Source organism: Parasteatoda tepidariorum, chromosome 1 (genome assembly GCF_982258835.1).
Source record: "Parasteatoda tepidariorum strain Cologne lab strain chromosome 1, Ptep-v5.0, whole genome shotgun sequence".
Taxonomy (NCBI): Eukaryota; Metazoa; Arthropoda; class Arachnida; order Araneae; family Theridiidae; genus Parasteatoda; species Parasteatoda tepidariorum.
Window position 1 is genome coordinate 56,411,103 of NC_141755.1, and position 24,326 is coordinate 56,435,428.

Below are 24,326 nucleotides of genomic sequence, written 5' to 3' on the forward strand. Positions count from 1 at the left end.
GAATCTATAATTAGTTTGAAAGCAACTTGAAAACCGTGCAAGTTAAGAAAAATATTTGCCAAGTTACTATTTTGGCGAATGTTTTTTGAAGCATTCATTTCATAGTATACTTTAAAAATTTATTTTCCCCTGAGTCTCTTTCCCCCTCATTATTTTTCCCCATTGCTTTTCGTTCCCTACATTAAATAAGGGGCCTCCAGCTTTCGTTTCTCAAATTTAACTGCCTGATATTAAATATTTTACGACTTATTAAGATTGTAGCAAACGGTGACGCTTTTTAAATAACTTTCGCTGCTTACGGAACTAATATGAGTTAAAATAATTTTTTACTGTATTTTTCTTTCATTTTTATGCTTTTCATAACATAACCAAGAGAAACATGAAATTAGGAAAATTTAATGAGCCGTTCTGTTAGGAAAGTTTATAGGCTGCAACTTTTAGAAATTCCACAGTTTAGATGTTAATTACAACAGAATTTAAATAAACAGAAATATCGTACTTGAAAAAAGAAAGAAGCAAATAAAGATTTCTTAGTACGTAACAATTTTAGCAAATGAGAACTTGTCCAACTATGCTTTGATGTTAGTCAACATCTTTATTTAAATGCCGCTACTTAACTTTATTTTATGTATACCAATTTTCTTTTATTAGAAGTGTTAAATTATTTTTTTTGTCGTTTCGTGTATTAAAAATTATCTAGAAACGACTTTTGTTTTCGTAATGATATAAATTTTGTTTCCAACGTTATTATTCGCAGTATCTTCAACAATAATTTTCTAACGCTTTTCTGCAATGATGCTTTTATATATATGATTTAATACTTTTTTTAAAAACAGTGTCTTTATTTTAACTAATATTGATAATAATAGTTAGAGAAAAGTATGTTTTTTTTTGTAATCGTAAATTATTTATGGAAATAAAAAATATTTCGTCACTATATGATAACATGTTACAAATAATAAAACAACGCACTTATGCAATCATTATTTTTAAACAAGAATGTAAATTATATTGTTATAATTGTTGTGTTTATTTTTTTCAGACTTTTTAAGTTAATGTTTCAATGTTTAAAAATGTTTCAATTGTTTTTAAATGTTTCAAAATTGAAAAAAATGTTAAATGTTAAAATTGTTTTTAAATGTTTCAAAAGGAAATTAAATTTTTGCCTTTAAAAATCTTTTTTTTTCTCTTTAATTTTTAATTTTCTTTCTTGTTTTTTTTTGTATTTTTCTTATTTTATTTATGTACTTTCAGCTTGCACGTAGTAATAAACTTAATAGTCTTATACCTTTAATTGTCTCTGATAATTTTCATTACTGAGTTTCATAGCTTTCTCGGTATCTAGCTTGCAAAAATAAACATTTGCATAGTTCACATAATGCGTGATAAATACTAAATATGTATGAATCACAATATAATGTGGTCCCGCAGTGGACTGATCGTTAAGACACGGTTCCCAGCAGATCACCGACGTCAAGCATCATGGGCTGCGGTCAGTGTGTGGGTGGGTGACCCACTTGTATCAGACTGCGTAGGGACCGAGGGTGGGCGGTATTGGTCCTCGTTAAACTGTGCTACCGTAAAGTGCTCGACTTCGCGTGCAGGTCGTTGGGCTACCGAACCGGGGGTGCCATCGCCTCTGTGGAGGATCAAAATTGTGATGGCATGTCTTCGGATCATCCTCAGGGATGTTTCCCAGACCGTCGCCAATAGCCCATTGTGCAGCTCTAGTGCGACGTAAATGAACTACAACAACAATATAATGTGCAATTTTTTTACGTAGATTTAATGGCACCTAATTTGCAATGTACTACATACATATATATATACTATTTTCCAATTCATATTTGAAACTTGTTGTTTTACTTAAAAGAAAGGTAGGATTTAGTTTAATTAAATTTTAGTTTTATCTCATTTCTAGTAAACTTGCATCCAGTAAAGCAAACTTTGTATTTTTGCGTGAAAAATTTTAATTTTAATGTTTCTGTGATTAGTTTTAGTTTATATTAGACACATGGGGGCATATAAAAGGGTAATGAATTGTTATTTTTTTTCATATCAAATTTTGTACTATCTTATTTCTCTCAGTATTTTTATTTTTAGATACAATTGAAAAAAATATCAAGGAGATAATGATAATTATTATCTATCTCTAACTCTTCATATAAATGATTTTGAAAGAATTCCGTTTTGAACAGCATTTTGTTTGTGACTAAAGCTTATAACTCACATCTTGAATTTCAGATGTATCTAAGATATTAAACGCAAATTTGCACTCTTAGTTTCAACTGTGACTGTGAGAGAATAATTCGTTGTCCACTAATGGTCTTTGAGCTGCAAGCAAACATATTTAATTAGTATGTATTCTGAACTGTTCTAATAGTATTCTGTTGTTTGATGTCATCAAAATAGGGAAATCAGTAAAACTTTTGCTATTTAGATCTCCAACAAAATTAAATTTTCTTTGAGAATGGGAGTCATTTTATAAACTGTGAAATTTGCTCCTGTATTAATTCTGACTTATTAAATTTCTTTCCTATTGAACTTAGTCAAATGAAATTTAGGATATTTAGTAGTATAATTTACTATTATTATATATAGTATTTACTATTATTTAATTTTGTCTTCGTATTTTTATATTTTATTTTGTTCACCAGATGTTCTGTTCAAAAATTTAAACCTTACTGCATTTTTATTTTTTCTTTATTTTTTTTAAAAAATATGGCATATTTTCAAACATTATTCCAATAATGATTAAGTAGAAATTCCAAGTTAATTAAATTTGTTAGAATTTTTTAATTTAATGAATATTTTCTTAAAAAAAATTAAGGTCAACCACAAGCTAAAAGAAGCCACATTACCGTATTTATTTTTTTACATACTTATATTTATTTTTTGTAGTTTTTAATTTACAATTAATACCAAATGGTTTAAAATATTTTTCTTGGGTCATTTATTGAAAAGTATTCGCTAGGAAACGATTTTTTTTGCATGGAATGCAAAGTTTTTTATGCAGCTGATTTAGTAAACTAATTTTATTTCTCTTCAGTTTTTAACTTGTTTATCTTCATAGTATAAATTTCAAGCTTCTAAACCCATAATTTAAACATTTCCCATTTTCTATAATAATGTTCTATACTTTGCCGTGTTTACGATAAAGAAAAAAATATTTATAGCCTTTTAAAATAGTAATTTGTTTTTATTGTAAATCTTTTAAGCTGTTTGGCAAGCATTTTCTGAAAATATTCCACGGCATTATTGAAAAAGTTTGCTCTAATAAATTAATTCCGTGACTTTGATAAGAAAAAAAAGTGAAACCTTTTCAATCAGAAAGCTTATATCTGTGGTGCTGTTTTGGGAAAGAAAAAAAAATTCTATCAGCTATTTTTTTCTGAGAATATTGCTTCTAAAGCTTGATTTGAATTTTTCTTTCGTGTTATTTGCGTCTTTTTCAAAACAATAAACATCCGATGCGAAGCCTTTTCAATTTCCGAAAGAACCTAAAATCCTTGGAGATGTATGATTCTTTTTCCAAGACGGGGGGCTATTTTCCATTTTAGGAATTCTACTTCCTTTTTTTTTCAGGAAGAAAGAAAGATGTTGAATGGTACTTCCGGAATACATTTGATTCAACTTTGTCACCGCACGAAAAAACACAGGACAAATAAAAGAGGCATTAAATAAATAAATTTCTTTTGCATTTCATTTTTGTAAGCTTTGAAACATCTTGCGATTCGATTTCTCTTATCGGAATAAAAATAAAATTTTATTTTTGGAATTATTTGTGCAAAAGCAACAAATTTCTCGGTTCCCATCCTTTCTCGTGTGTTTTTTTAATAAATGAAAATTCCTTAAATTCGAAAAACGAATCATCACTTTAAAAGTTTTTCGTTCTTTTTTGTTTTTCTGAAAACTATTTTTTTTTTAGCTTGATGATCAGACACGTTTTTTTATTGGTTAGGTTGAAATGCTACGCCACATATCTTGGAACAAAATGCGACATCCGGAATTTCTTAAAAATAAAAAGAATTAGATTTATTTCTATTTAGAATAAATATTTTCAGTCTGTTGCAAATTCTTTATTTTTATTAAAAAAAAAAAGGAAATTCATTTAAGTTTTAGCTTTAAATGGAAAAAAAATAGGTTATATGTATGTTTTTTTGACTTTAAAGAAAAGAAATTTTGCATAAAGGATTGGTTTACTTTTCATGAAATGTAAGAAATGCTTGTATTTTTATTGGATTTTTAATTTCTCTCCCTTTCCCCCAAGAAACGTTTTAAAAACTGCTTTTGAAATTCTATTACTTTCTAATGACATTTTTTATGGTAGTAAGAACATTTTATGATAGTTGATTCTAAAATCAAAAATTAAATAACATTTGCAGTAAAAAATATCAGATAAATTTAAACGAAGCATGAATAATTATATAAGTTTAATACTTTAATCGTTTATAGTGTAATTGGTAGTTTAAAGAAAGGAGATTGCTTAATAGGCACATATTTTATTCAAACTTTATCGCTCCGACGGCGATGAGGTTTAAATGAAAATTCTTATCTCAAAGAATTTGAGTGCTTTTTCAATCTGTTGTTATTGCTATAGATGCAATTTATTTGAACCTCAAGATTGCTTATTTCCAGTTTCAGTATAAGTCAATGTACAAGTTTTTCTCTTTTTTTTCTCACCTCCAGTTAAATCCGGGTAATGAACACATAAAACAAAGTCCTTATTGTCCATATTTTTCTTTTCCTTCTTGACCTTTAAAGGTTACGTCATATTTTGCCATATTTGGCCATATTTTGGGGAAAAAATATGAAAAAATTAATTTTTTTGTTGGATATTTTATATTTAAAATATTTTATTAAAACAATCTTATTTATTTTTATTTTAAAAGTTAAATAAATAGCCAAAACATTTGCTTTCCAGAAATTGATTATTCGTTTTAAAACTAAAGTATTTATACCTTTTATAACATTAAAAGTGCAAATTAGTGTTTGAAACTTTACTGAAAACAAAATCATTTTGAAAAAAAAGTTTTTTTTTTTTTTAAAAAATTAACAGAAACAATTACGGGATAACTATTTTTACAAGCCTACTAAAAACAAATTCTTATAAAAAAATTATCTTTGATGAAAATATATGTTTTAAAGAAAGTTGCATCGAAGAAAAAATAGCAATACATGATTTTTAAACTCCTTTACTCCCAGATCAAAATAGTTAAAAAGGAATAATCTCAAAATTCCTTCTAATGCTCTCAACCTGTATCTACTTTTTAATTTCTCAACTTCATTGTTCTTTTCTCTTTAAAACTTTACAGCAGACGTATTGAACGCTTCCTAAAAATAGTTTTTTGGTCGATGAAAACAAAGATTGATCCACCGCCACCAATTACTTTGAAAAATCGCGAAGAACGCGTTTTTCCAATGGCTTCCGGAGAGTGGCAGTAAAGCAAAACTCTATGGAGGAATGAATGACTTCTCTTATAGGAGAAAATAAATATCGTTTTTTAAATTTATTTCTCAGACGATATATTTCATATTGAATGCGAAATAGAACAGTTACGGATAAATTCTGTTTAGTTTCATATCTGGAATGTTGCTTTGTTGATTTTCTATTGTATTATACACGCTAGTCAAAATATTTCATATGAAATATCTTCAGAGCTTTACAGAATTTCTTACACACTTTCCGAACATCTTACTCGCTTTTTTTATAACTAAGTTTCTTACATTTCTGTATTGTTAAATTATAGTTTTGTATGCATTTTCACTCTGTAAAGGAATATAAAGCAATTTTTCTGTAAGAAAATAAAATTGGCTTATAAATTGGAAAATTTGTTTTTGGCAACATACATGAAATGGAATGGTTGCGGAAAACTGTACCGGGGACAAATAAATATTGTAAACTTACCGTACTGTAGTAAGAACATTTCTGATTAAAATAAAACTCGTAATTCTGCTAATAAAAACAAAAATGAACAATATTTAAATCATTCTTTTAGCAATTTTTCTGTTCATATGGTAACGATTTATCTGAATTTCCGGTTTTCACGACATATTTAGTAAAAAATACAAAACAGAAAAATAAATTTGACCAAATAAATTGTTTTTATGATAAAGTACCAAATTTTATCACATTTACCAAATTTTATTGCATATTATAAAAGCATATTTTTTTGTTAATTTCATCAAAATCATTACCAAAGAACTTCGGTAAAAATTAGCGAGTTTTTAGTGTTCAGACAGAGTCAGAAATGCTGTAAATTTTACAATATATTCTGGTTGTTTGACCTTATTTTTTTTCAGTGTTGTTTATATCAAGAATATTATTTTGGATTAATTGTAATAGAAGTCGGATTGTATTAGTAAACCCCCGTTATTCCGTAACCGGATTTTTTTTAATCTGGTACCGTAATTCGGTACCAAACCATATTAAGTACTCAAGGTAATAAAATTGGTTGCTGCCATAAACTAAGAACTAACACAAAAACATAAGGAGGAACTAGTTGAAAGAAACACGATTAAATGAAACAAGACCATGTAAATAAAGCCAGTCTATTGGAAGCATAAAATTTTACTGCATTGTTTTTCCTTTCAAAATAATCAAAAGTGTACAAAAATATTTGATGCTTAGTCGATTACATAATGTAAAATAATAAACATGAAATTTATATAAAGAGAATTTTTTTTTTACATTTAGAAGTCAGATTGTGTAATTATAACGTGCAGTAAATTCGATTAATTTTTAAAAAAGGGCAGGAAAGGAAATAAAATACCTTAGGGAACACTTTTATTAGAGTTACGATATAATAAGCTATTTATATTATCATGAATAATATAAACTATTATTATTAAGCTATGTTTAAATTATTTTATTCTAAGATTGTTTGTTTAAGTTTAAGAGGCCTTCAGTCGCACTTCGAATTTTTTTAACCCTCGTATGGGGAGGGACAGAACAAGTACTTTTAGGGTATAATGAGGTTATAATATTACTAAAATTTGGATGCAATTCATACATTTAAATTATAATTATATTGTATTCTAGATTAGTTTTGCATAGCAATCTTAGAGAAAGCTTTTTTCCATTTTCTTTTCTTTTGTTCACTTAAGTCCTGGCTTTTAAAGTTTTAATTCCTGATTAAATTAAAGTTTTTTTCCTTCTTTTTAAGAAAGATATCTCTGAAAAATGCGGAAATATGTGCATAAATATTCCCTTGTTATAATGAGCCATTCTTTTAATTAAAGTAATTGCTAAAGCGGATTCCAATAATTAGTTAAGGTGAGCCGTGAGCCACAAAATAATCCTTGTAATGCGCCGCATAAATAGCCTAATGACGAAAGCATCCAGCTATCCTAAAGAGGTTTATAGGTTTTTTCATTGTCGAAGGAAAGCATTAAATTTTTAATCGAAATGCTTTATAATTGAAAAGCCTTGTAATTATAATTTCATGTTGATTAAGGAGAAAATTTAAAAAGGTTTTATAATCTTTTAAGATCGGCGAAAGTTTTAAACAACTTAATTTAATAAATGATAATCAAGCAAATTTATTCGCTTGGAAATGGGATTTATAATCAAGAATCCAAGCCAGTTAAATTTTTAATAATTATTAATTGTTTGTTACTTAATTTAATTGTTGTTTTAAACAACATTTTATGCCTTTGTTCTAATTACTGAAATTTAGATATTCGTTTATACTGCTTTGTAAAAAAATTGCGATGAGTAATCTAATCCATAAATTGGAAAATGAATAATTTCATACAGATTTTGTTTCTAATTATGTTAAAATTATTTTTTAACTGCTTGTTATTTGAATTTAAAGTTTAACTTTTGTTCTTTCACATTAAACATGTAAAAGACTTTTATGCCCTAACTGATATGTTTTCTTTTCAGAATTATTTTTTTCTTTATATAATACTAATACTCTATCTTCCTTGTTATTCTAATGAAAAAACACCTTTTGAAATTTTGTAGAATAAGGCCTAAATTATTTTAGATTAAGGCCTAAATAACACACTAAACTGGGAATACGCTTAAAAAATAAAGTTTAATTAATGACATAGTTTAAATATTTATATCTCAGAATGTCTGAAGGATGACACTTCTTTGTCAACTAATATTTAAGTAGTAAAAAAGAAATTCTATCTAATTTAAACATGTACAAAAATTTCCATTTTCATTTCTCGTAAACAAATAACCTTTACGCTCAAAATAATGATTTAATAACGTACATAACAACATAAACTTTCGAAAAGTGTATTCTATTGATTATCTGTTTATTTTTAATTCATCAGTTAGTTTTTGATAAAAATAAAATGTGCCGTGAGATTAGTTAAGCTTCAGATTTAGTAGTTTATATTTCAAAATATATTTTTTTTTGTCAAAATATATAAATCTGGTTTTGAGTAAATGATATAGTAATGGTTGAGTAAATAATATAGTACTGGTTTTGAGTAAATAATATTGCAATTATGAGTCAGGCTAAACAATATAAACGGGAAAGCTGTTTTTTAAATGAAATTTATCAGTCATTTATAATTAATATTGAAGAAATAGGTTTAATTTACAAACTGAGGCAAACATTATTATTTTATAAGAGTAAGGATAACCTTGATGTAGTCCATGGCAATACTACTTCAATCTGTATTTCCAAACCTTACAACTCACGCATAATCACAATTATATTTTTCAAATAGCTGTATAATACCATTTCTGCTGGTGTGTTGAAAATAATGTTGTTCATGCAGTTGAGAAAATTATGTTTTACTAATCCTTTTTCGAAGAACTAATTTACGAACAATGAAATTCTGAGATCTAAGATGCTAACAATTTGTGTATTTTTTTTTAATTTGGTCTTAATTTTACACAGCACAGTGCATGCGAAAATATTACCTGATTTGAAAACTTCATTCCCTCCATAATTATATAAATAGGAAACAACAGTAGGCATATTTTTAAGAGCTTAAAAATAGGCTCTCATTTTCAAGACTTGCTTGACGTGAAGGAGAAGAAAGAAAAATAATTTAAAATAGAAAAACTAAGAGTTTCCAAAGAAAAATAGATAAATGAAGGTGAAAAACGTAACTAGAAAAACCACTGTAGCCGAGAGAAAAAAAAAAGATCAAGAGAGAACAAAAAACAAACCACAGTGGCCGAGAGAAGTAAATCAATGTAAAATTCATTTCCACGCGCTATGGAGGTGTAGTGTTGAACTAATGTCGTTAAAAAGGCAATCATCATCCATATGAATTAAACAAGATTCCAGGGCATCAAGATGAGCTGATGTGTGTAGGCGAAGTTCTGCTTCGGTTTCCGCCCATTTCTCGTTTGCAACTTTTCGTTTGATACATGAAATCAACTCATTGACGCCTGGCAAGTCTTAAAAATGGGTTCCGCGTTTTTGAGCTCTCGAGACATGTCGACTTTTATTTCTTACTTATATACTTTTGAACCGAATGAAGTTTTTAATCGGGTAATAATTTTTAATCAGGTTTTATTCAGATAGTTTTTTATCAGGCAGTTTTTAATCAGATAGTTTTTAATCAGGTAGTTTTTATGAACAAAAAATATAATTAGTTTTTGAATTTTAACTGTTTGAACTTGTATTTACAGTATTTACTTGTGATTTTATCCAAATGAATAAGTCTCCCTCTTCGTTAAAATCAAAAAATGTTAATAATTTCACCGAAAACACTGAATTTTAAATCTTCAAAATAATTATTAAGATTGACCTAACCATTAAGCCTAGAAATATTTATTCCTTTTTTTGCCTTAGCTTACGGCTTGAGATCAGAATTTCTTATAGTTTTTTTTTTCTTTATGAAATTCTGTTTTTTTATAATCGTAGGCGAAAGCCGGGAATTTTTAATTAGGAAGCTTTTAAAAAGCGAGTGTACGTAAAGAAGAAGAAAAACTAAAGTTTGTGAGTGTAATTAAAGAACAGGTCAGATCTTAGGCACAATAAATTAATCACGCGTTAAATAAACGAAGAGTATTTTTTTTTCTCTTGCTTTCTTCTAAACTTGAAGAACACTTAGTTTATTTAAGCCAGGGTCAACATCACGTCAAATGGTTTTTCTTTCCCATTCTTTCATTGCTAAAATAATTCTAGACTCACAATATTACATTAAGTTCATTGTTTACAGGAGATTTTAACAAAAGTCTTATATAACTAGCGAAATGTTTTTTCGAATTCAGAAAAAATTACAATTTATGACTGGGCTCGATTCTTTATGAATACATTTGCTTTTTTTTTCTTACGTTAATGTTAATTTAATCAACCTAAAGTGATAAAAACGTCAAAAATGATATTTGCTGTGGGATTAAGGGTATTAAAATATTTCGTTAAAATAATTGTAAATTGCTTTTATGAATAGAAGACCTTAATGGATTTTAAACCTTGTTTGTATTTTAATATTTTATTGCTGTGAAAAACATAAGACAGAACAATAGGATAAGAAAAAGAATAAAGAAAGGATAATTAAAAATTGATGTAAAATGCACATTTCCATATATTCTGTTTAGCATTTCATAATAATATATTTTGTACTGTTGGAAGTATAATTATGTAACAGGTAAATTATTATGTATTATATTATGTTACATAATTTAATATAACATATTATGCAACAGGCAAATAAAGAAAAAATGCATTTGTTTTTTTCCCGTACGTTTATGTTAATTTTATCAACTTAAAGTGTAAATTTATTATGATAACGTCAAAAATGATATTTGCTTTGGGATTAAGGGAATTAAAATATTTTGTTAAAATAATTAGAAATTGCTTTTTTGAATAAAAGACCATAATGGATTTTAAACCTCGTTTGTATTTTAATATTTTATTTATTCTCTGAAAAACATAATACCGAAAAATAGGATAAGAAAAATAATAAAGGACAGATAATTAAAAGTTGATATAGAAATACGTGTTTCAATATATTTCGTTCAGAATTTCAAATTAATATATTTTGTTCTGTTAGAAGTATAATTGCGTAACAGGTAAAATGAAAGAAAAAAAATAATTTTATTATCGAATTTCATAATTATAGATTTAAAAACTGATTTCAATATTTTTGGTAAATTTTGTGATATTAATATTTAATATAAATTAAATTAGCAGAAAAGTACAGAATTATAATCATTGCTGAAAGTATAAGTAACACAGAAAATAGCATGATGTGAAGAATGATACAATGTTAACAAGTTAACAATGTGATAATAAGTTAAGTTAAACAATGTTATAATAGTAAGAAAAAAATTTAAATTGATGTTGCTTTATTTTTACACAAAACTATAAAAAGTAATAAAGTAACTTTAAGACTTTCTAAGGCTGTGGCAATTGTATTCATCTACAATTTTAAAAGTTTATGCTAGACTATTTTACCACTTTTAATTTGGGATTCCATTTGTTCCTTCAGACAAAATTGATGACCATGTGCCAGTTCTAGAAAATACATAAAAAAAGTTATAATAGTTATACATAAAAGTTATTTATGACGTATGTATAACTTTTATACAAAAGTTATAAAAGTTATGCGTAATTCTTTTTGCAGGTTGCATCATTTTGAAATTTATTTTTTAAATGAAAATAAATAAAAATCGTTAAGTTCCCTACTTTTTATAACATCTAATGGACGGTGGTAAACTATACTTATCGCATAAATAAATTATAAGTTAGTGATTGGATATAATATAATTAGAAATTTCAGTACTCATCAGTACACAGAAATTTCAGTACTTAAAAGAAGTTCTTACACTGGGAATCCCAGTATCCCTTCCACAGGACTCAATGATTCTTCGGAGCACTATTTGAAAACGGCTGTTTTATTGTACAGCAATTGTCAGAGAATCAAGATACTAACAGAAATGGTGCAGACTAATGTTAAAGTGAAAGGTTTCCCTTTGCTATTTAAAAATAAAATAATGTATTACACCATGAAGTAGGTTTTTTTGAGACTTCTATGATATAAATGTTTCTCTCATTGATTTTTCAGGGATACCATAATTAAATTTGAAGATTTTTTTTTATTTGCATATTACTTTAAATAATAAAAACAGTAATGTTTATATGTATTTTTTGGAGTTCATCAAGATATTGCTCCAGCATGAATAGCGTTAAAATTTGTCTAAAAAGAATAATACTACAGCAACCACCAATAGCCAAACATCTAGCACAGTTTGCCGTAATTTTTTCTTTTGGCAATCATGGATTTTTATCTTGCTGCCTATGATTTAGTCGTCGGTCAGGATAGAATTCTCGACCTCCAATTCATCACCAGTGGTACGTTAACAAAGTATTGGCCCAAAATATCATATTGCTTCTTAGGATTTCGTGAAGTAAATCTGGAAATCAGATTAAAAAAAACGAGTTTTTTCTGAATAAATATAAATTTTTTCTAGATTGATTTGGACTGCTGATCCTCAAAATATAGGAAGTAGCCGCGGCGCTATCTCGAAAATAGAGTCCCAATAGTTTAGTCAGGAGATCGGCCGAAAGGTTGGACACTTTAATTTTATTTTTTGCTTATTTCGTAACTTTTCGTAACTCGAAAACTTCTAAACGAATCGAAAAAATTTTGCTAAAAATTTTGAAATTTGTTAATCCAAAAAAATAATTTTATGGAAAGGATAATTTTGATAATTATTTATTATTTTGTTCAATAATAGGTGAAAAAATTTCACATTGTAAATATGATACAGTAAACAGATTTTTACGACCTTTTAAAAAATTTAATTTTATAAGTCAAAATACAAAATTGATCCAACTCGGTCAAAATAATTCCTAAGAAATCGAATTTAAAAAAGAATATTTTTTTTTGTGTTCTGTGCAACAGTTAAAATATAACTAGAAGGAACTTATTTAAAAAAAATATTAAACTGGGAAACAGCAGCCATTCTAATGATTTTTAATCTATGTTGTTCACAGAAATTGTCATTTTTAAATGTTTGTTTTTTTAATTACGTGGCACTTTTGTCAAATATCATCTGGTGTGCATGTTTACGATATTATTATCTATAAAGTGAGATAATAATGAGAATCCAAGTGTTATGAACACAGATTCAAAATTAAAAACACTTATGTCTGTTTTTTTTTATTTTACATGTGTTGGTCACCTAATTATGGTTATGTGTTATCGCAGAAGGTTGCAGAAAACATTAAGTTTTGTGTTCTACCTGGAGAATCAAAGTTTTAATTCTTACAGAGTTTCAAATTTAATTACAAAAATCGCCAATATTTGACGTTGTTAACTGAGAAAAACCATAAAAGAATTTTTTTTCTTCCAGTTTAGCATCGTTTGCGGGAACACAAATTAGCGCTATTTAACAAAATTAACAGATGTCTATGAATATATTTATGTATTATGTTATAATTATATACTATGAAAATATTTATGCCTGACATTTATCAGGAAACATTATTTTACTGTAACTGTAGTCAGCAGCGCCATCTGTTGATGAACTTATTAACTAATTTAAAATTTGTTCGGCATTTAATCAACAAGTTTTCTAAGCAGCATACAGTACATTTATATTTAATGCTGTTTTTCCAACCATCGCCATATATTTGGGTTACCTTCTTATATATACAGGGTTTTTATGTCTCTTTAGCATCTACATTCTATATAGTTATCAGGTGTAAGAAATAAGTAAACAAAAATAAAATTTCAAGACATGGAATTATGATAAAGAAATATGACTTTCAACTCTCTCTACACATTTTATTTGATTATCATCATAAAAAATACCACTTTCACGAAACCGATTATTACATTTCTCCGGTTTTCATTCAAATATTTTGCAAATGAAAGTCATTTTAGCTTATATGACTTCACGATGTTGTGGGTAATAAAGAGGGAAAGAAATCTAAGCCATGATGTGATTTTATTCGTCCACGAATATTTTCACGCAATAACATCGATTCCCTATATGACTAGATATTTTCAGTGAGTTTTATTTCTAGAACTCGAATGGAAAACGAGAAATACTCTTTTCCAGTACAATATTTCACATTGTCACCTGTCAAGGCGTTTGTGAGTAAGTAAATTACAGAAATATTTTTATTTAGGTTTAGAAGTCTCATTCTATCATTTGGATTTTGCGCGAAAAGAAATATTTTCCAAACGACTCTTGGAGGTTGGATTGGTAAAAACATTGAGTGCAAAGGCTATACACATAAATTTCTAGCGCACAAATGGGCCTACCTGATTTATCGAGGGGATGGAAAGAATTATGTCTTCCACTGTCTCGTGTCTCTTTCTTGTTTTATGCAGCTGACTGAATTTACCTACGCTCTTTCTATTTTCCGTTTTCGGGGATTAAATTTTCACGCAAGTTGAATCGGCTCCCAATATCAATAGGAAATATAAATCCTTTTTTTTTCTTTCGTTCGTGAGAAATTTGTTCTCTGATAAGGTTGTTTGTCAGAGGAATGGAATTATTTAAAACTTTTTCCCGCATATAAAGATATTCTGAAAATGTGGAATACTTTAGTAAAGAGGTTTTTTTCCTTATTTTTCTTTTATATTGATTAGGAATGTCTGGATGATTTTTCTAAGGGAATTGGCCAAAATGAAGGCATAGGCTGTTTTCACCAATTGCTCAAATATTTATTCCATTTTCTTCAAAATGTTTGTAAGATTGCATTATCTCTGAAATTAAAACTCGGATTTATATTGAAAGGATTTATTTGTTTGATTACAGCTTATACACCGAAGACCCATTACATTATGACCATCCTGCTAATAACATGTAGGACCACCTTTAGCCCTCAAAACTGCTAGCTCCGCCGTGACATTGATTCCACAAGGTGCTGATGGGTAGTCTGAGGTATCTGGTACCACGCGCTCATTAACTGGTCCTGCAATTCCCTCACATTGCGAGGGGGTTGAATTTGGTTTTCCAAGTAGGACCACAAATGCTTTATTGGATTAAGGTCAGGTGAATTTGGGGGCCAAAACATGACTTGAAAGTCACTGGAATGTTCCTCGAACCAATCCATGACGATTCGACCCTTATGACATGGTGCATTATCCTGTTGGTAAACACCATCCCCCGCTGGAAAAACTGTTGTCATGAATGGGTGAACCTGGTCTGCAACTATGTTCAAGTAGCTTACAGACGTCAGGGATTGTTCTATGAGGATTATGGGTCCTAATGTGCCCCATGAAAACATTGTTCCTGGGCGAAAAACCATGAAAACCTGGGCGAGCCCATTGTTATAGATGGAGGGTGGTCATAATGTAATGGCTCTTCAGTGTATATTGATGGGTACCAGTCTGCATGGCTATGCACGTCGCTATAGAATTCCTTATTATATATTGCTTATAGTAGCGTCTTCCTTACACTTTATGGTAAAAATTATGTTCTTAGTTTCAACATAAATTGCATTAAGTGTGCTAAGCAAATCAATCAAGTACTTAGTTTTAAGTTTTCTGGTATGATCTTAGTAACATGAAAGAAATATATACTAATATTTTATTTGTAGAGATATAGCATCATGTTCATAACTCAATAAAACTACTTCTCCCAAATATATCATATATATACAATTTAAATTTGAAAAAACAATGATAAAAAATTTATTTCTAAGTATTCTTAGAAATAAAGTACGCAAGGTACGTCTTAAATTGATACCGATATCTCATTTGTAAAAGTACAGAAGCATTTTTATAATTTAATATTACTACTGCGCTCAAGTATATCAGATATATATATACGAGAGTGGACCAAATGTAAATGAAACTTTTTTTAATAATTAAATATTAAAATATTACATACAAATTATGCAAAAATTTTATTTTTCTATATACGTTTATTAGCATATGCATTTTACATACTACTACGTTTATTTCGTGAACTTCTACTCGTTTTTCTAACGTTTCGGATTTTTTTTAAAAATCTGTTTGGCATAGAAAGAAGTATGTCGTGTAGTGAACCAATCGCGTCCAAAATCTTCATTAGATTAAAATCTTTTTTCGTCCAAGGCTTCTTTAAGTGATCTAAACAAAATTGTAGTTCGAAGGTGCTTGTAGTTTAGGCTATATGGATGATGTTCAACTGTTTCTCGATGTATTGCCTGCAACTTGTGCTGTGTTACTGCGGTTTTGTAAGGTGTGCAAGAGCACTTAGCGGATAGGCATGCCACAACTCCTGAACCTACACGCTGATTTGACTTTCTCTAAAAGTTCGTAATAATTTGTATCAATTGTTTATCGTTCATTAACGAAATGGAGGTACACAACAAATCACGAGCCCCAGAAAACACCTTACCAGTAGATAACCGAGATATTGCTTTGGTTGGAACAGAATCATTTTTCTTACTTATTTCCAACTAGAACTCTTTGTTTCAGGAGTGTAATGATTCCCGCAAGATTAATCCCAAGTTAAGATTCTAATCAAAAATGTATCTCCCTCTGTTTCATAGCGACTTAATAATGTTTTTTACTTCACCCTTTTTATTTATGTTCAAAATTCTAGGCATCACTCGTCATGACATGCTTTGCACACTTCCATAACTCAATCCCTGTTTGAGTACTAATTTCTCGAACTTTAGTTTGCCGATCATTTATGCATAATATCACTAACTTGATCAATTTTCTTTGTCGTAAGACTAGTTCTTGTTCGACGAGACTTCTTCACGGCCTTGTTTAAATAAATTTTGCATTTGCATACTTGAGCTCTTGACAGGGTATCATTGTCTATAATCTGCGTAAAACGTAAATAGATGTGACATTTTCTTATGTTTAATTATTATACGTTAAGCCGTGGTGGCTCAGCGTTTGTCTTCCAATGCGGTGAACCAGGTTCGAATCCCAGCGATTGCTGGTGGTTACGGAATCCGTAACTGGCTTGCACCGACCACAGTGCTGACGTAAAAGTATTCTCAGTGGTAGACGGATCATGGGTTAGAGTCCCCTTGCTGTCAGGCTAACCTTGGAAGGTTTTCGTGATTTTCCTTTCCATGTAACGCAAATACGGGTTAGTTCCAACAAAAAGTCCTCCACGATGGCAAAATTTATCGCTATACTTGATTCAGATGTTCCCTTGTCTTCTGGATTGGGTGCAAAATTACAAGGTTCCGGAGTGGTAGCCATGAACTCAAAATTTGGGTCGACTGTTCAACAACGGTTATAAATGAAAAAATAAAATTATTATGCATTCTGCAACTGCATTAGGAACATTTCGCTCGCTTAGGATTCAAGCTACTTTAAAATATAACTTCCAAAGAACTGCCAAACAATTATTCAGACTCCAAATAAAGTTCTATTGTTGTTCTGACAACGAAAATAAAAATCTTCTGCTGCTATTGAAAGGTCTCATTTACCTTTGATCCACCTACGAATTTATATAATTTCTATTCACCTACGAATTTATATAACTTCTATTTGAAAAAAAATCAATCAAAAACTTATTTTTAAACGTTCTAGAGCAGTCTGAGGAACTTAAAAATAAAACCAATATCTCATCTGTGGAGACATAGCGGCATCTTCATAATTCAATAATATTTCTTCCCTCATAAAAAGTTTCTGGTATTCTTTTAATGATTTAGAATCTAAATCAATTCCATGAAAGAAATAGAATGCCCAGAAATGATCAATAAAAAAAAGGAAATATATTTTTATTCAGCTCATCCGAATAAAGTATAATTCAATTATTTTGGTAGGTACGGTTTTTGTTTGAATTCCTGCTTCAAAAACCTATAACTTAAGTGATTAAGTGCGTTCCATTGGTAAAAAAAAAAAAACTTCCGTACCATTTTCATAGTTAGTGTAACTCAGAAAAGATGTTAATTAATTGATTTTCGTCATCTCAATAAACTGCACCCGCCTTTGTTATCGATTTTGAAACAAAGTAAAAATAGCTTCAATGAAAATAACAAACATATTTTTACCAATTTATCACAAAAGCTGTATTGCTTACGTTAATTAAATTGAGTTATTTAAATTATTCTTTCTTACTTTTACAATTAGTTTTGCACAAACAGACTTATTCTGCGCAAACGATGGCTTGCTCTGCATTTTGTTTTTAAAGTGGGGGACCTTTTATTGTATTCACTTATTATTATTTAACGGTTTTGTTACTTCTTTCATTAAGATATGTTTTATTTAATCATTGGTTTCAAAACAGAGGTTTCAGTCAGGCTGGAACAGCGGTTAAGGGTAGTTAGTATTCCTGATTGTGGTGTGAAGACTACATAAATCAAGGCCGCTGATGCGCAGTACTATTCACACTGTTAACCGTCGATCCTTAACTTTCCTGGCATCCTTGGCCGACAATCGGCTTTTGTGGGATCGTTTTATTTTATAATAAAAGATATGATGTATTTTTTTGAAATTTTTTAAATATCATTAGTCTAAAAAAAATTATACTATTTTATATTAAAATTGATACTTTGGTTATTTGAACTCTGTTAAAATTCTTCAAAAAAAAAATTTGAATGAATTTGGCCTTACTTCAGGTTTGTGATTGTTAAGGATTCTGCTATTTCAAGTTGTTAAATTTATCGATGTAAAAGGGTTTCACAAATTTACATTTTGTCAGTCTGGATTAGGGTTGAGTTTCAGACTCGTTTTTGGAAGTTCGAGCCCGAAAAGTTTTATATAGGACTCGAGATATAGGATTACTGAGAACCCGAACCCGTCCGAAATACAAGTTTCGCGGTCTCGCTATTAGGCCTTTGATGCCTAAACAAGGAAGTCATTAAAACTTTTTTATAACAATCAATAAATTTTGCATCTTTATTCTTAGTAACTATACCAAATGTTTGTTTAAAAGTAGTAAAAAATTTGATTAAAATTTTATCATGAGAATTCTATAAATTTTTTAACAAATCAGAATTTTAGCGATTTTATCAGCCCGAGCCCGAGGTGTTTCCGGGTCCGGGATTTTGGTCTCGGGCTGAGCCCGTTTCATCTCTCGTGTGGATCGCTCATTATTTTATTGTCCATAAAATTATCTTTTAAAAACTAAAGAAAAAGCAATTATTTTTAAAAAGAAAGAAAAATACAACAAATTATTAAAAAAAAATTTTTTTTTATTTCCTTGATAGCAAGTTTATTTTCTATTTCTCTTCTTTCTACTCATAATTCAAATTTAATGTATTAAATTTTGCATAATTTAATTGAATTTAAATAATGATCAAATCATTTTAAATCAATTTAAATCAGTCAATAAATAATTTTGGATTTAATTCATTCTTCAGTAAACTTAAGTCGAAAATCCTTTAAAATTCTCCTTTCAAATGTGTGAAGTTTATTTTCCATTGAAAGTATTAATTAGGTTTACTTTTTATAAATACCATACTTTCAAAAAAAAAGTACACTAAAAAAGTTTCAGAAATTTTTATCTTTTCACCAAGAAAATACATGATTTTTTTAAAATCAAGACTGAAGAGTTACTGGTAATTCTTATTTGTTTTATGAGAATATCAGGTGGACATTCTTATTAATTCAAAAGGGGCACTTTATTTCCAGTTATGAATATGTAAACAGGTACATTCAAGCCATTTTGCACAAATCTAGTAGCTATACACAAGCTCATTGAAAATTTGTATTGCGGGAGTATTAAAATATGGTTTATTGATAGTTTAGTTTAGAATTATTTGTTAGATTGAAATAAATTAAATAATACAGATGAAAAAGCAATTAATTAAAAAAAATTCATTTGAATGAAAGAAAGTCATTTGGCAAGGAATTCAATTTGACAATTTCTAAGAATGATTTTGTAAATGAGATCACGAGCTTGAATGTGCGCTTGTAAAAATAAATAAATAAAGATAAAAGATATTAGATTTATAAAAAAGATATATAAATGAATAAAGATAAAAGAATAAAGATAAGAAATTAATGAATTACGATAAACACATAACCAATAAAGAAGTTGTAAAAAAAGGCTTTTTTCCTTTAAAAAAAAAAGACCGTAATTTTTTTCTTCATATGGTACACCTTTCTACAGTTGATGCACATTAATCCTATATTATTATTTTTATTAATAAAGTTATCCTAATATACTTGCATAAAATCTTTTTTGATATTTTACGATGACTTCAAAAGATCACGATTTTTCTTTGTACTCTGACAAACGCAACATAATTGATGGTATATTTCAATTTATAATTTTTTTCTTTTTCAAATGTAAGTCAGCAATTAAAATGGGAAATAAATGTTAGTAAGCTTTTAAAATTTACTCTTCAAACAGTCTATATTTATTTTAACCTACGGAGAATTGAAAGGAAGCAATATCCCTATTAAGTAACTAATTAATATTTAATATTTTTTGTTTCATTTTATGCACTAAAATATGTGATATAGGTCCTAGCTACACAATTTTGATTGATTGTATTTTAAACTTTTATAAACTTTAAGTCTTAAAAAAAAGCTTTATAATTTAAAATTTGGTAACTACATTCAATGGGACACATTTTAATGAATGAAATGATGCAAAAAATATTTAAAAGTATTAATTTTAACTTTAAAAGCAAGGAAATTATAATTATTAAATTCTCCTTTAATTCACATGGAAGAATTAAAATCTCTGATGGGAGCTCTTCACTTTTAAAGTAAGATTTTGATTTTATGGACTGTGGAGTAGTTAGATGTACAATGCGATTACGTTATGAAAAATAATATACAATATATAGATAATGAAGGAAAAATAATGAATTTTCATTTTACTTAAAACAATGTTCGGATTTATTACCTTTTGCAAACTGTTAACTCTATTTATTTCAAATTTTAATCATTCGTGATTTAATCAAGACTAACTTATTATTTCTTAAATGTTAATAAATTTAAAACGTCAATTTATTACTTAAGACCTTAAGTCCTTAACTATATCATTAAATCTGAAGGTCTTAATAAATCTTCCACAACCTTCAGTAATTTAGACATAGACTCTAATTAAACCCGAAATAATTCTCATAGCGCTCAACTTGAATCAAAAATGACGCCTTGCATTTTTCTAAAACTGACATTTCTAATTATAGAGAGATTTTCACACCGTCTGTTTTAAATATCCGTTGATTAGAAAAATATCTAAGAAACTGTTTTCCCCTCCTTTCACAAAAGGATTTTCCCCCTTTTCGTTTACCATTGTCTTTGTTCAAAAGAATGAACATTGAAACAGAAACATCGGAAGCTAGTTTTCACCTTTCCTTAGAAGATAAAACTTAGGCACATCTTCTCGTCATCAGGCAGCCAAACTAATTGCAAATCCGTATTTCCTTTCGATTCAAGAAGAAAATAGAAATCCGTGGAACTTGCTAAAAGATTCAGTGAATGTTGTTAAAATTCGGTCCCCTGATGGAACCGCGGAGCTTTTATCCGAGAAAATATTTTTAATCGAAGGGGAAAGAAGTATTTGGGCGGATCGTAATGCAATATGAGTCGAATTGTTTTCCCATTTTGTTGCTCTTGTGACTTTCTAGATGTTTGAGTTTTCGATTTGAATCCTTGGTAATGTGTGCGTTTGTTTTTATTTTCAGAGCCACAAAGTTGCAGCGCTTGCAATCAACCTGACACTTATGAAAATATCATTGATAACTACTGCAGAGCTGATTTCGGTAAGTAAATTTTTGTCTTTTCTAGTTATGGGTTTGAAAATAAGCTCGAGGATTAAGTTTCCAAAACATTTTTGAAGTGTATGATTGAAAGTTATTATTTGTTTTATTCTCAGTTGAACTTATTTTCATTTTTTTAATGAAGAATGTTAAACTAACACACGTAAAAGACTTTGTGGGGAAAGTAGTTTCAGACCATGTCAACCGTCATCTATGAAAAGGACCCCCACCAGAATAATAGCTATGATAGAATTCGATGAATGGATGCCACTAGTTGATTCATTGCTGTTTTGTGCGAAGCCGGGAGAGCTGTATTAAGATCACCGTATTTTTTGAGTGCTGAACGTGAGAGGTGTATTAACTTCACGGTTGTAGTCGCTCCTGTGTTGCCGTTAGCAGTCGAGTGTATGCAAGCCAACGTTGTGTGTGATCGAGATGAGACTGAGTAGCAACTGCGTGAGGAGGTGGATAATGATGCAGTTACAAGTAGCAAGTCAACTGTTCAATGTGGACCATCCAACGAAGTAGGCGTATCCAGATCAAAGTGGGCGTTTTTGCCAAGGTAGGCGTGTTCACATCACGTCCGAAGGTCACCAATGTGGGGTACCTTTTCATAGATGACGGTTGACATGGTCTGAAACTACTTTCCCCACAACTTAAATGCTTGCAACTTGCATTGAAATTTTTCTTAAAGTGGTTTGGAGACTAAAAAGGATAAAAGTAGTAGGAGCTAGAAGCAAAAATGATGGAAAACAGATTTAAGAAAATTATTGCCGTAAACCAGGAGTGTCAAACTCGCGGCCCGAGATGAACATTTTTGTAGCCCAGTCAATATATCCGAAGCAAAGTAAAAATAATTTGGAAATGTGAATTATAAACGAAACCAGCATATAAAATTATAATATACTTTATTCATAAAGTATACGGATTATTTTAAATTGTACGCGCGAAAATTTAAAATTCTAATTGGCTGAAATGGAGTCCGTTTCACATTAAGCTATTAATTAGATAGTACATATTCAGGTTTATCCTACTACAGCGAGTTAAGTTGGTTATCTTGCTCCAAGGTTCTCAATCAATTCTGGGATTTGAAAGAAAAAATATGTAAGTTTTTACAAACTATAAATCAAGATACAAGCTTGTTCTCCGATCAAATATGGTTGAAAGATTTATCTTTTATGGTTGATCTAACCAAACACTTATCCGATTTAAATTTATTGTTACAAGGCAAGGATCAGATCATTACGAACATGTTTGACATAATTAAAAAAGCATTCAAATGCAAACTATTTCTTTGGGAAAGGAAACTGAAAAATTAAGATTTAACGCATTTCCCAACGTGCAACAAGAACAAATCTAGTTTAGATGATACTGCATCGTACCAAAAATACGCAGAAAAAAATTTCAAATCTTAGAACAGAATTTGAAACAAGGTTTAAAGATTTTAATTCTTTAGAAGACAAATTTTGTTTTTCTTCGATTTTCTCAATAAATATAGACTCAGTACCCAGTTATATGCAAATGGAAGTGATTGAGATTCAGTGCGACTCAAATTTGAAGGCAAAGTTCATTGAAGTGGGTGAGCCTAAATTTCACGAATATTTACCAGCAACGTTTGAAAATACTCGAAAATTCGCGCATGAAACCATTTCCAAGTTTAGAAGTACTTACCAGTGAGAGCAATTATTTTCTGTTATGAGTGAAAGTAAATCTACAGTCCGAAACCGTATTAATAACGCTCACATTGAGAGTCAATTTTGAAAGTAGTCTCAGCCAGTAAAATTTCTCCCGAAATAGAAAAGATAATAGCAGAGAAGAGATGTCAAGTATCAGGACGTAAACAATAATTTAACTTTATATATGTTTATTACAATTCAAAATAAAAATATTTGCTTCTATGAGCATTGATTTTTTTTGCGGCCCACCTGAAGTTAAGCATTGTTTATTTGGCCCAAGTTAGCTTTTGAGTTTGACACCCCTGGTTTACAGTAATTTAAACCACGAATTTTTTATAGTGAAGTTGTCTCAAGTTTCTCAGATGGATTTGTGGGAAGAGCTCGTAAGGTGAAGTAAGGATTTGTGGGCCGGTACTTCAGACGGTAAAATCCATTTTCACCGGAATATGTTGTGGAACAAAATATCTCATATACCGCAATCTTTACAGTAATAAATCTCTGAATCACTTTAATTAAATAAATATGTCTGTAAAAATTACTGTATAATATTTTATTGTAAAAATAAATTTTATTCTAAATTGATTTAACGGATGATGCACCCGAAGTGCCGGTACTTTTTGCCGTAATTTGACCGGAATTTTTTACAGTGCATTAGTGATGGAATGGATAATGGATAATTCTGACGAAATTTTTTTTTTCTAAAATGGATTCTTCAGAATTCGTGGGAGACTGCCAGCGAGAAAAATTCAACCTTTTTCCCTTTGCTTGTGTAAACGCAGGATATCACGCTAATTATGGCTGTATAAGCTCTTTTCAACAAATTAGAAACAAACTAGGATTCCTTATTTATAAATTTTTCTGCTTTCCTTCTTTTTAGTTTATCTTTTATGAAGTTAAGGTTCATAATTTTATTTAGCTTTTACTTATTCGATAAAATTTAATTAAACTGTATGTATGAATTTTTAATTTTGATAAGGCTTCAATGGAAATTAAGGGTGTTTTAAAGCATTCCTACACTAGAAAATCCCGTATCAAATTATAGAATAGAGTATCGGCATTGGGTGCATTATTCTTAAATTTCATTTTTGCCTTAAAATAT

At 29.1% G+C, this 24,326-nt stretch overlaps 1 protein-coding gene across 1 annotated transcript in view; it reads left to right on the forward strand.

Annotated features, from left to right (window-relative positions):
• LOC107452584 (secreted frizzled-related protein 5) overlaps positions 1-24,326 on the forward strand; it is a 274,719-nt gene that overhangs the window by 217,430 nt on the left and 32,963 nt on the right. The window contains exon 2 of the mRNA XM_016069089.5: positions 21,477-21,554. Coding sequence (XP_015924575.1) covers positions 21,477-21,554 — 78 coding nt within the window. The remainder of the gene's footprint in view (positions 1-21,476; positions 21,555-24,326) is intronic.